Raw genomic sequence first — 13,771 nt, forward strand, 5'->3', positions numbered from 1 at the left:
CAGTAAAGGGTATTAATCATGATATCAAACAAATGAAGGACTAGGTTTGAATTCCTTCTGCATACACTAGAACATGCAAATGTTTGCTTATAGAGGATCTGGGGCAGAGTTAAGACTCAGATGTTGGGGAAAAAAGAAAGAGAGTGGCAGCTTTAGACTGGGGCAAAAATAGGTATCAAACCAAAAAAATGAATCTTTAGTTTATTTTTAAGAATCCAGTGTGTTCTCATGCCATCCAGCAAGCAGACGTTCCAGACACAAGAGGAACCCAGTGGGGTATCTGTGCCATGTAAATGCCTCCTGCCCCTCTTCCCACTTGCTCACCTCCAGCACCCCTCCAGAGTAGTTTCTGCAGCCCATCTGTCTGCCTTGGCCCTCCTACCGTAGGAGGCCCCACCCTTCCCTCCCTCCCAGGGCAGAGCCTGCCAACTGGTCCCTGGGCCTGGGACCCACAGAGTGCATTCTGTGCTTCTGCAGGGTATGTGTTTGCCCTCAAGGGGAAAGAACCCAGGTAGAAAAGTAGGGAGTGCAAAACAGCTCTTGAAGGGTTTGGATCTGATTAGAAGAAAGGAAGGAAAAAAGATGTTCCAAAGTGGGAATAGCTGGAACAAAAATGTGGATGGTTGGGGGGAAAGGGTGGGAATGGGATGACTTGGCCCAGGAGTGAGGAGAATCTGCCCAACCTGAGCCAAAACCCCAGCCCTGGTGGGTGAGGTGAAAGTCTGATTTGAGCACTCTCGGGAGCCAGTCCTTTGAGTGCTGAAGTAATGGTTCAGAATTGAATGAAGGCGTTCGTTCATTCAATCAGCAAATGGGTATTAAGTGCCTGCTGTGTGCCAGGCACTCTGCCAGGAGCTGAGGGTATGGGAGTGGATGGCAGATCTGATCTCTGAGCTCAGCGACAAGGGAAACACAGAAGATTACAGGAGGGCAAGGAAACCACCATTATCCAGCTCCAGACAGAGCTAGATAAAATGGGTTTGTCCCCATTTTACAGTCAAGGAAACTGAGGCTTCCTCCTTGACCCTCTTAAGAGAACCAGCTCTTAGTCCTTTGGCCCTGGGAAGCTGGGGAAGCGATATGGACTTTCCGGAAAGGCGAAGGTATTGGGAGGGGGGTCCTGTCTCCCCGCCCCTTCCCCGCCCCTTGGCCGCGGCGTGGCGGGGCCGGGAGGGCCTGGGCGGAGCTGGCGTCGGCTTGGGGGCGGAGGGCGACAGCGGGTTCGGCAGGGCAGGCAGGAGGACAACCGAGAAGACCGGCACGGCCGGGAACCGACAGGAGGAGAGGACCACGCGCTGGGGATGTGACTCCGCGACCAGAGAGGACTCGCGCTAACCCACCCGGCGGACCCCGTGAGTGAGTTCCCCCGCCCCGCCGCGCACACAGCCCAGCCTCTCTTCCACTTTAATTTCTTCGGCTGTCTCGGCCTGGCACCGTCCCCAGGCGACCTGCGCCCGGAGCAGGGTGCCACAACCCTGGTTCCGGGGTCCGGGACTCGGAGCTGGAAAGTCAGGGTGGGGTGGGGGCGCGTCGGTTGAAGAGGGCGTGTCTTCGCAGGCGGAAATTTCAGGCCTGCTCCTCTGGGTCCTACGACCCATCTGTCCTGGCGGCTGGGCTGGGGAGATGGGGGCGTCAGGTGTTCTGGGAGACGTCGAGGAGTGGTCGTGGGTGGCCGAGCGCCACGGGGAGGAGCTGGGAGTCCTCGCCTCGACTTTTCTCTTGGATTTCTGCTCTCAGCGCTCCCGCCCACCCCTACCCCGCTAATACACATCGCTCTACTCTAGGCTGGATTCTGGTTTCCGACTGGGGCCAAGATCCTGGGTCAGGACTGGAGGAGTGGCAGGTGTGGCCCTGGCAGGGGGCTGAGTGTCAGAAGCAGACAGGGCTCCTCTGTGACTTTTATTTGGGAAACCCAGATGCCCACCCAGGGAGCGAGCCATCACTGGCCACTTTAGGAATGAAAGGACATCCAGAGTTAGGAAACGGGGGCCAAGAGGGGGAATAGCCATGGTTCCAGGGAGGGGACAGAGATTCTCTGAGATAAGAGACTCACTAAAGGGATGAGAGTGGCAAGTGAAAACAGACAAGTGGCCTGGATACAAGGGCATCTGTCCATGTTCCCTCCCTCACAAGCTTTCATTTCCCCAGGGAAAGACCCAGGCATTGACATTCTGCAGCAAGAAGGTGGGACCCTAGCTCACTGGTTAAGACACCCAAGTTGCTGTGGAGTGTGGGGGAGGCACAGTGTGTTGGGGGAACAGGAATTAAGTTGGTCTAGTGGATGGGAAGATGCTTCCCCTTTTCCTTCACTCCCCTCCTTTCTCCTTATCTCCACCAGACCAGTGGCAAGCAGCTAGGGCAAGAAAATGGCCCTTGACCAGTTGTCATGCCCCACCTTATCCCAGTGTCCCATTGTGCCACTGGAGATCCCCTGCTTGTGACTTGCTGTGTGAACCCAGGCTCCTAAAGTCCTCTTATGGGGCCTCAGTTTCCTCATCCATTCAAGAAGTGAGTTGGGCCAGTTGATTTCTCAGGGCTATTTCAACTCGATGATTCTTGCTTTTGAGCTTTCCACAAAGCCTGAGCATCCAGTATGTACCAGGCCTGACCTAGGCTGGGAGGTGAAGCTGGTGGAGGACAAAATGACCAAAGAGTAGTCTCCACCCAAGGACAAAGAGATCTGGGTGCAGTAGAGGAGGCTATGGGAGGAGGTAGTGTTCAACTTGAGGGCAGGAGTCAAGCCCAGGGACCAGTGTAAGAAAACATACAGAAGCAGGAGTTGAGGGGCTGTTCATGGATCAGGAAGAAGCCCAGAGTGGTGGCTCTAGGGAAGTGGGGCAAGAAAGCTAGGATGAGATGTTGAATGCCAGGGTAGGTTTGTTGGTAGCTGTCAGTGAGGGGGGCTGTGCAAAGGTGGAGAGCCCAGGGACCCAACTAATTGTAGTGTGATTTTGGAAGCTCCTGCCCTAAGAATAAGGTGAGTTTCTTTCTTTCTTTCTTTCTTTTTTTCTTTTTAAAAAAATGTTCTTGGCCATGCCACGTAATGTGTAAGATCTTAGTTCCCTGACCAGGGATCGAACCCACCCCCTTTGCATTGAAAGCACAGAGTCCTAACCACTGGATGGCCAGGGAAGTTCCCCAAGCAGAATTTAGATGCAGGGTCATGTGAAGTATGGAAATCTCCTCTAGGGTCAGGAAGCTTGGGTCCCACACTGAGCACTTCTTTGGGTGAGAAGTTGAGGGGTAGCAGATGGATGACTTGCCACATCTTAGAGGATTTTTTCAAGACGACAAGATCCTGTGGGGAGACCTGCCCCCACTCTCCAAACTCCTCTCATTTTACTTGACTTCTCCCCTCCTGGCCTGTGTGTTATGTGCACAGAGAGGAATCCTTGTTTCAAACTTCTCCACTAGCTTGACTTGTTGTCTGACGTGACAACCCACTTGTGCCTTTGGTTACACCCAGTTGTCACCTTGTTCCCACCCTCCTTTCCCCAAACCTGACCCTGTGTTACTCGAGATATGAGAAAGGAAAGTACTCCAGTGTCAGCTCTGAGGTCAAGGCCAGGCTTTGTGGCTGTTTTCAAGCCTTAGTCTAGGGTTAGTGTTCAGGACTCAAATTGACCAGGGTCAAGGCCAGGTCAGAGTTCAGCCTGGAGCCAAAGCTGAGTGCTTAGCCTGCTCTCAGCCTTAGTGCTTGGTCTGGGGTCAGGATCATGGTTCATGTGGCTAAATTCCAGTGGGTACCTGGGGCCCTGCATTTCCCAAGAGTAAAAGCACTCACAGGGAAAATGAGGTGATTACCCTGGAAGTCCCAGGAACTTGGCCTATGAGTGACCTGGGAAACTGCATGGGCCAAATCCCTCCCTGCTGCAGGGGTCACCCAGCAATGATGGACGACACTAGAACCCAGGCCTCCTGCCTTAAAGCCTAGGGCTCTTATCATCGTCCTCAAAGGCTGTTGTGAGTCTGAGATCCTTCAATTCTAAGAAGCAAAGCAAATTCTGAATTCTGGATGGTCCCAACTGGATAATGTGACTGCATTTTCCGCCTCCCAGTGCCAAGCGCATAGTAGGAGCTCTAGAAAGGTCTACCAAATGTCAGGTGGAGTGGGAGGGGCAGTGGCTTGTTCTGGTTTGGGTTTCAGGCTGGAGAGGCAGGCTTGGGAGGAAAGACCTCCAGCCACTGTTGCAGGAAGTGGTGCCCTTCTAGACCTGCCACCCTCCCCCTCTCCTCCAATGCCTGCAGTCACATTCAGAGGCCACCCAGCTGACCATCTGAGAGCTCTTTCCTTTCAGGGTAGTAAAAGGAAAGGACATTTTTGGTAGAAAAGTCCCTTCTGCTCCCTGGGAATCCCCGGTGGCCGGATGGACTACGGGATATCCCAGAGGAAGCCAAGGGTGGGGGCTCCCCCCCTCTACCCTCAGCACAATGCCGGCAGGCTCTCCCACGCTGTACCAACTGGCCCGTGAGATCCCCAGAGATCATTTCACCCAGGCCCCTGCCTCCTGCAGGAGCCTCTGCCAACTCTAATAGTCCACAGCAAGTCTGAGGAGCACCTGTTTGGAGCCTAGGCCCAGCCCTCTCTGAGACACAATGAAAGTGGAAAAGAAAGAAAAAAGGTGGGAGGGCTGTGGAAAGCTTGGCAGGGGGAACCAGGGGAGCTAGCAATAGGGCAGGATACTGGATTGAGGGGAAGAGGAGGATTTAGATTCCAGGCTGAGAACTCCAGGCCAAAAGTCAAGAGGTGAGAGGGCAATGATGTGGCTGAAATCAAGTCCATTTATTTGGTAAGACCTGACCACCGTGCTCCCCTCTGCCCTTGCCCCTGGCAGGGAATCCGCAGGTCCTGCCCTTGGACTCTTGGCCCAGCCTGGCCATGGCGCTGTGCCTGAAGCAGGTGTTCTCCAAGGACAAGACGTTCAGGCCGCGGAAGCGCTTTGAGCCGGGCACGCAGCGCTTTGAGCTGTATAAGAAGGCGCAGGCGTCCCTCAAGTCTGGCCTGGACCTGCGCAGCGTGGTGAGGCTGCCGCCCGGCGAGAACATAGATGACTGGATCGCCGTGCACGTGGTAGACTTCTTCAACCGCATAAACCTCATCTACGGCACCATGGCCGAGCGCTGCAGCGAGACCAGCTGCCCGGTCATGGCCGGTGGGCCTCGCTACGAGTACCGCTGGCAGGACGAGCGCCAGTACCGGCGGCCGGCCAAGCTCTCGGCGCCGCGCTACATGGCGCTGCTCATGGACTGGATCGAAAGCCTCATCAACGACGAGGATGTCTTTCCCACGCGCGTAGGTGAGTCTCGCCTGGCAGGCAGGTCAGGCTCCATTTTTTCGTTTTGTTTTGTTTTCTCTGGGGCCTCTTTTTGTCTGAAGCTTGAGTGTCCCTCCAGGGACCACCCAGGCAAGACTATGATGATTCTCAAAATCTTCCAGAACAAGTGCCTCAAGGTGCTCGTAGCAAGTCATCCTGTTGGGCTAATCTGACTTGCTGCGGCTTCCGAGTCTTTTCTGACTCCTGGCCCCAGGAAAGGAAAGGCGATCAGTACTGGGGGCCAGACAGTATCTCCACTGCAGTGGGCCCTCAGGGCAGAATTTTTCCATTTCAAGCCAGTCAGGGAGCCTTGTCTTAGGCTCAGTTGGGCAGCCTGGAAGGGTGGGGGTGGGAAGGGGAGATGAGTGACATCATCCTGGCCCTGCCTCCTCACTCAAGGGCAGCAAGAGGAGGCGTTGCCTTAGAAGCTAAGTGGGCATGACCTTGTGTTCATCACTGCAGCCCGCCCTACCTGGCCTCCTGTGCATCTTTGTTAAGGTTATGGGAATCAGAGATGGGCGGGCCAGGGTGGTCAGGCCCAGAGGGGAGAAGTCTGAATGCTGAGGGCCTTGAGTCACAAATCAGCACCCACACCCCTCCCCACTCGGTGGCCTGTCCTTTCCTGCACTATCACATGCAACCCAGGTATCTTCATTTCACACGGGAGCAAACAGGCGGAGAGACGGAAAATACACTGAATCAGGAGGTACTCAGAACTTGCCAGGTCTCGTGGGACCCAAGACCCCGAGTCTAGATGGGCAGGACAAGTCTGAGGGACCTGGGCTGGGCCTGGAAGAGCTCACAGGGAGACAGGGCTCAGCCCCACCCGAGAGCAGTGAGGAAGGGGAAGGGCCTCATGGAGTGGGGTGAGTCAGTGTGGGCCTGTGTCTGAGCTCTTGTTCCCTTTTAGTTTTCACCCCCAGGCCTGTGAGATCCCAGATGCCTGTGCCTTAACTCTGGAATGACTCTGCCACAGCAGAGAAGAGGGTGTAGCCTCAAATTCAACTGTGAGCATGGGAGACTGGGCAGAAATCGTGCCTTTTTCATAGAGAAAGTCCTGGGCTTTCTTGCTGGCAGGGTCTATAGCATTTATTTGAGGTGTGCTGCAATGCAGTGCAAAGCGGGCTTGAATCCCACCTCCAGTCTATACTAATTAATATTTATGTGGCCTTGGGCAAGTGGTTCCATGTTTATGGACCTCAGTTTTATTAAAGCTAGAGTGGCTGCCATATCCATTATCATACCAGGCTTAAGGTGCAGAAGACCCAGCACAGGGCCTGGCTCACAGATGGAAGTTTCTTGCAAGTGTTATTGAATGTTTGAAGGACTGAGAAATATCTGAATTCATTCTTGAAGATTTAAGAATTCTCAGGATTGGGGTCTGGGGCCCGCTGTGTGAATGTTGCAAAGGGAAAGGAGTCAGGTGGGGCTGGAGAGGCAGGTCAGGATCAGATTATGAAAGGCTTTGAGCAGCTACCATGCTGGGAAGACAGGATTCAATCCTGAAGGCCCATATTTTAAAAAGTGGCCCCCCCAAAAAAAGTGGGCCCCAGATATTGATGAACTCCCCTTGGAATTGCATCCAACAGTGTTATGTGCAAGCATCTGCAGATGCACATGTTTCTGGAGAGAATGGTGGCATAACTTCCATCATAGTCTCAGCAGGGTTGGTCAGTGATCCAACAAGCCTGTAGAGTCGTGTTCAGGGTGATGGGGAAATTGGAAGATGATTTGTATTTCAGCAGCGGAGAGGCACAGTGAGCTTTGTGCTTCATTAAAAAGGGAAGTACGGGAGAAAGCAAACCTTGATCTCTGTTTCCCACAGGGAAGTGTGCTAGGGAAAGAGGCCATCCTGGGCAGTGTGGGGGAAGGGCAGGGTTGGGCAGAGTTTCATCAAAAGGTTGCTGATGTCCTGTATCTATCTGCCCATCCCACCCCCTAGGAGTTCCCTTCCCCAAGAACTTCCAGCAGGTCTGCACCAAGATCCTGACCCGTCTCTTCCGCGTCTTCGTACACGTCTACATCCACCACTTTGACAGCATCCTCAGCATGGGGGCCGAGGCACATGTCAATACCTGCTACAAGCACTTCTATTACTTCATCCGCGAGTTCAGCCTGGTGGACCAGCGGGAGCTGGAGCCACTGGTGAGGCCAAGCCCCCACTGCCCTCCCCTACCAGGGCTAGCCTCTGTGAGTTTTCAGATCCAAAGTCTCCCTGCTTTAAGAAAATCCAATACCCAAGTGGATATATCAGGGGACCGCAATTCATTTAACAGTGGATTTTGTACTTTAATAGTGAATTCATTCAAGTATCAGTTTACAGATACAGGTCTGCAGCCTGGAGTTGGGGGGTGGTAGTGGCAGACAGGGGCCAGGCTCAGGCAGAAGAGTTGCCAGGCCCTGGAGTTTGGGAAGGGGCTGCCTGGTACACTGAGCTCTGACTGACTCCTCCCCACCTTGTGTCTCTGCAGAGGGAGATGACAGAACGGATTTGTCACTGAGCCCTGGACCTGGACCTTGTTGACTGTCAGATGGACCATCTGAACACAGAGTGTCCCAGGGAGGGGACCATCAGAAGTCTGGTGGCAGAGGGACATGAAGGCCCTGGAGCCCCTTCACACACCCAAAGCCCCTGAACTTCTGGTTCTCAATCTGCCCACATGTCCTCCTGACTGCTTGGGAGTGGAGAAAGGAAGAGCTTAAAGGCAGGCAGACAGGAGGAAAGGAGAAGCTAACCCCCCAGCATGAAGTCTAGAGGGTTTCTGCTCTGACACTTGACCCTTCCACGGTGCTTCCCAAGCCTATTTGGGGAGTGTGGATGTGGCTGAAGTGATAGCAAGAAAGGTGCAAGAGCATGAGCAGCTGGTCTGTGAGTGGACACGGATGAGATTTATGTATCTGTGTGTATGTGTGCTATATTGACTATGGGATGTGTCTGTGAGAGCAAGTTGCCTTAGAACCTTCCTGGCACATGGGCCATCCATAAATGTTAGGTAAATGGATGGATGGATGGATGAAAGGAAGTAGGGACTAGGGCTTTCAGACCATGACCACCTAGAAATGATGACAAGTCAGTTACCCCATTTGGTGTGCCTGACCCTGTGTGTTAAGTGCACAAACTGTGGTTATAGATGTAGCTCCATATTTGAACCTTCCAAGCCACCATCTTACATCAGCATGAGTTCTGGGGAGCTGGTAGGAGGTAGGAAGGGGAGCCCTATCCTGAGTATTTAAAATCCTGGCCCACCATAGACACAGGTTCGGATTTGCTCAGCCAGAGAAGCTCATGCGCTATCATTTCCTTCATCCCTCTGCCTCCAGGAAGGCCTGGTTATGGACAGCCTCCTAGGCATCAGGGGTGATCCCTCATGTCCACAAAGGTCCTCTGTCCTTAAATCAGGAATCATACACTCCAATCTAGCTCCCTGAATCTCCAGATGTGGTTGTGAGGATCTGAAACCCAGTAGAAGATAATCCTCCAACTCACAGAGCTAATGAACTTGAACTGGGAAACTCCAGAGCCTTATCTCCCATCTGGGATATTGAGGACCACATAGCTGTGAACAGACTCTTCCAGGCTTGGAGAGCCCCCATCCTGCAAGTACCTTCCCAATCATCTCTGAGACATTCCAGCTGGTTAGATCTCAGAGCATAGCTATCCACAGAGAAACCGGCATGGTCATTCAGCACTTATTACTCAGCACCTCCATGTCCAGCCCTGCACCCAGACCCACAAGTAAGAAAACTGAGACAGGGACAGGGCCCTCCTGTCCTGGAGATGGTGGGCTGGGGGCCAGGATGGAGAACCAGAAGGAATCTGAGGATCATCCATTCTCGCCTACAGAAACATCTGTGGACACAGGAGGAAACTGAAGCCAGAAGAGAGGTGGGAGAAATTGTCCAAGGCCTCCCAGCAAAGCTTTTGTGGAGCTGGAGTAGAAACTGGGGTTTCTGACTTTCACCCCAGGCCTGTGGATTGCCACACAGGGAGATGAGAGGCACTCCAAAGGAGTGTTTGACAGCTCTCTCCAGAACACAGCTGTTTTTTGCTTTAAGCAAGGATTTCTAGCCTGATGCCAGAGTACCCCACCACCCCTGTGGTCTGCTGGGGTTGTCTGCTGAGCCAAGCCTCCAAAATCATGCCCCTCTCCATGGCCCTGCAGCTGCCAGATCTCTGGGGAAGCAGATGGGGCTCCTGGGGCCAGCCAGCTGGACCTGGGACAGCTGCCTCCAGAGAAATTCCCAAGGGAAACACTGGCTCAGCAGCTTCGCCAGAAATTCTGGCGTGGGGCTGGGGGTCTGGGGGGAAGTCAAAGAGTCTCCCAAAGAGGATTGTATATTGGGAGTTTGAGTCTAGGCTACTGCCAGTGCTGATTATGAAAGTGGTGGCGGTGCGGGGGAGTGGAATGGGGGCAATCTATTTTTTGTGAAACAGAGGGAAAATTTATCTTTGTTATTTTTGGTAAAATAAAGGAGGCAAACTAAAGGGCCTGGTGGGAAGCTGTGGTCTGCGTGCCACATGGCTCCTGGGCAGGCTGTGGAAGGAACTGGGCCAGAATGGGGTAGGGAGGGCTTTGTGTCCTGAGATCCTGGGCCTTGTGAAGGGCTGGCTGGTGTGGTTACATCTGGCCCAGCTCCCCAGGGTGGAGACACTGAGGTTTTCCCAGGGCTCTGAGAATTCACGACCTAGAATTCCTGGGCTAGGCTAGGAATCTTAGAGTGGGGAGGGCTGGGCCTTACCTTTGGGGAACTCAGTCTCTTTGGAGAGTCATTGTTTCAGCTCAGGGCACTTGGCACTGGCCACTCTCACCCGTCCTATTAATCTGGGTAGTTTATTGGAGCTGATGGGTTAAGGGACAGGACAGAAATACAGCCCTAACCCTAATCAGAGCAGAAGAAGGCCTTCTTAAGGCTGTTTGTTGGGTGCTGGTTAGAGCTCCAAGTGGGGGTGGCAAGACATGGGCTGACTCCTGAGTTTATTCCCCAGGGACACCTGAAGCTCTTAGCTCAGGTCCTGCTATCATTCCACAGCCCCTTACCCAAACTGCCTAAATAAGAGTTGAAAAACAGCTTGGTTCTTAAACAGTCAGCAAAGACCCACCTAGAGCTCTTTTTTCTCCCTGAGAAGGAGACAGCCTGGCTTTATGCAGTGGCTCTCCTAGGAGGCAGAGACCTGGGTTTGAGTCCCCACCCAGCCCCCAAGATACCCTGGCACATTCCTTTCTCCTCTGAACCCCAGTTTCCCCCATCTCCTTCATGATCAGCTGTGGGAGTAAGGGACTTACTGATTTCTAAACTCCTGGTTACTCAGTTTGTGGATCATTCACAATAATAACAAATACTATGTGTTAGGTGTGGGATTCCCAGGTGGCTCAGTGGTAAAGAGTCCACCTTCCAATGCAGGAGACTCAGGAGCCATGGGTCCCATCCCTGGGTCAGGAAGATTCCCCTGGAGAAGAGAATGGCAACCCACTCCAGTATTCTTGCCTGGGAAATCCCACGGGCAGAGGAGCCTGGTGGGCTACAGTCCATGGGGTTGCAAAGAGTCAGACACGACTGAGCGACTGAACACGCACCGTGTGTTAGGTAGAACTCTAAACGCTTGACATGTAATAGCTTGTTGAATCATTTGTTGCCTGGCTGCCTTCCTGATGCCCAGTGTCCCTCCTTTCATTGCTGTAGGTGTCTAAGGCCCTCCACCACTGCTGTAGGTGTCTAAGGCAGCCCCTTCTTCTGGCTTACCAGAGGAGGCCCCAGTCCAGCATTCTAAAAGGTGGCTTTGCTTGCACACCTCCTATGACAGGTCACTCACTACTCCCTCAATTACTAGACTCAGAAACTTCAGGCTCTGGGATCATGGTGGTTCTGGAATACACCATATAATGGTATATTTATCTCAGAACTGTGTGGCCAAGACCTGTACCTTACATGAGAATGTCTGAATACATCAGAAAGCCCTCACAAAACTACTTTGAGAAATTCAGAGGGATGCTTGGAGAAGACTAGACAGAAGATAAAAGAGAGAGCTGGGGCCTCAGCTACACAAAAGAGGCCCCCACAGGGCAAAACTTGGCAAGAGAGGATCTGGGCAGAGGCAGTGTATTGAATGTAGAACAGCAGCCAGGCTGCAGAAGGCTTTGTTTTCCTGTTGGCTCAGGAGCCATAAAAATATTTGCAGCAGGGAATAGGGAAGCGAGCCATTTGCCCCACGCTGGAGCAGAGCATTTACCTGCTGTGTAAAGGATCCCCCACCATCCTTGGCCCTCATGAACACTGCAGCCTCTTGGAGGTTGTTTCCTGCTGGTACTCCCACTGCCCCACCCCCAGGAGCTGTGTGGAGTGTATGGTGAAGGGAGCCACAGGCATGGCTGGAACTCCATCTGATGTGGGGAGACCTTCCTTAAGACTTTCCTCCTCTGAGCCCCTAGAGCCCTCATCTCTGTTTAACTGAACTTGGGTGCCATGTGGGACACATAGCAATTTTGAGAACCTCGGTTGGAACCTAAGCCTGAGTGACTCAGGATCATCTGGCTATTGAGACATTCATTTCAGTTCAGTTCAGCTGCTCAGTCGTGTCCAACTCTTTGCAACCCCATGGACTGCAGCATGCCAGGCTTCCCTGTCCACCAACTCCCAGAGCTTGCTCAAACTCATGTCCATTGAGTCAGTGATGCCATCCAACAGTCTCATCCTCTGTCATCTCCTTCTCTTCCTGCCTTCAATCTTTTCTAGCATCGGGGTCTTTTCCAATGAGTCAGTTCTTCACATCAGGTGCCCAAAGTACTGGAGCTTCAGCTTCAACATCAGTCTTTCCAATGAATATTCAGGATTGATTTCCTTTAGGATGGACTGGTTTGCTCTCCCTGCAGTCCAAGACACTCTCAAGAGTCTTCTCCAACACCACAGTTCAAAAGCATCAATTCTTCAGCTCTCAGCTTTCTTATGGTCCAACTCGCACATCCATACATGACTACTGGAAAAAAGATAGCTTTGACTAGACAAACCTTTGTCGGCAAAATAATGTCTCTGCTTTTTAATAGGCTGTCTAGATTGTTCATAGCTTTTCTTCCAAGGAGCAAGCACCTTTTAATTTCATGGCTGCAGTCACCATCTGCAGTGATTTTGGAGCCAAAGAAAATAAAGTCTGTCACTGTTTCCATCATTTCCCCATCCATTTGCCATTAAATGATGGGACTGGATGCCATGATTTTTTTTTTTTTTTTGAATGTTGAGTTTTAAGCCAGCTTTTTCACTCTCCTCTTTCACTTTCTTCAAGAGGCTCTTTAGTTCCTCTTGGCTTTCTGCTATAAGGGTGGTGTCATCTGCATATCTCAGGTTATTGATATTTTTCCCAGCAACCTTGATTCCAGCCTGTGCTTCATCCAGCCCAGCATTTCGCATGATGTACTCTGCATATAAGTTAAATAAGCAGGGTGACAATATACAGCCATGACGTACTACTTTCACAATTTGGAACCAGCCCGTTGTTCCATGTCTGTCCCCGTTCTACCTGTTGCTTCGTGACTTACATACAGATTTCTCAGGAGGCAGGTAGGGTGCTCTGGTATTCTCACCTCTTTAAGAAATTTCTAAGCACCCAAACCTTCTAAGAAATTTTACAGAACTTGTTCTCGTTTTTAAAAAGATTGGCAGCATTCAAAATATTCCTCCCAAACATGCAGATCAGATCAGATCAGTTGCTCAGTCGTGTCCGACTCTTTGCCACCCCATGAATCACAGCACGCCAGGCCTCCCTGTCCATCACCAACTCCCAGAGTTCACTCAGACTCACGTCCATCAAGTCAGTGATGCCATCCAGCCATCTCATCCTCTGTCGTCCCCTTCTCCTCCTGCCCCCAATCCCTCCCAGCATCAGAGTCTTTTCCAATGAGTCAACTCTTATGAGGTGGCCAAAGTACTGGAGTTTCAGCTTTAGCATCATTCCTTCCAAAGAAATCCCAGGGCTGATCTCCTTTAGAATGGATTGGTTGGATCTCCTTGCAGTCCAAGGGACTCTCAAGAGTCTTCTCCAACACCACAGTTCAAAAGCATCAATTCTTCGGCACTCAGCTTTCTTCACAGTCCAACTCTCACCTCCATACATGACCACAGGAAAAACCATAGCCTTGACTAGATGAACCTTTGTTGGCAAAGTAATGTCTCTGCTTTTGAATATGCTATCTAGGTTGGTCATAACTGTCCTTCCAAGCATGCAGAAGCGCTCGGTAAATATACTTATACCTGCTCCTTGCCCGGCCTCCTGCTTCCAGGCGCTTCCCAGGACTCCTGACCTCCAGTCCGAAAAGGTAGCGTCAGAAGACGCCAAGCCCCGCCCCCTACCCCAGCAATCGCCCCGCCCCTCTCCCAGCACGCCTGCGCAGTTTACTTAGTACATCCCCACCCTTTCCAGCGCGTAGCCAACAAGGCGCAGGCGCAGCTCCGCCCCTCACGCCTCT

At 52.2% G+C, this 13,771-nt stretch overlaps 1 protein-coding gene across 2 annotated transcripts; it reads left to right on the forward strand.

The window, feature by feature from the left end:
* The first annotated feature begins 1,216 nt into the window (after positions 1–1,216).
* Positions 1,217–9,810, forward strand: MOB3C (MOB kinase activator 3C). 2 transcript variants are annotated; one of them, XM_070368114.1, is made up of 4 exons: positions 1,217–1,356; positions 4,836–5,297; positions 7,258–7,460; positions 7,787–9,810. In XM_070368114.1, the coding sequence occupies exons 2-4, from the start codon at positions 4,880–4,882 to the stop codon at positions 7,814–7,816; spliced, it is 651 nt and encodes a 216-aa protein (XP_070224215.1). In that variant the 5' UTR covers positions 1,217–1,356; positions 4,836–4,879; the 3' UTR covers positions 7,817–9,810. The 2 variants fall into 2 exon arrangements, with proteins under 2 accessions (XP_070224215.1, XP_005894293.1); XM_005894231.2 differs by having other exon boundaries at positions 1,219–1,352.
* The last annotated feature ends 3,961 nt before the right edge of the window (positions 9,811–13,771 follow it).

The sequence above is a fragment of the Bos mutus genome, chromosome 3 (genome assembly GCF_027580195.1).
Source record: "Bos mutus isolate GX-2022 chromosome 3, NWIPB_WYAK_1.1, whole genome shotgun sequence".
Classification (NCBI taxonomy): Eukaryota; Metazoa; Chordata; class Mammalia; order Artiodactyla; family Bovidae; genus Bos; species Bos mutus.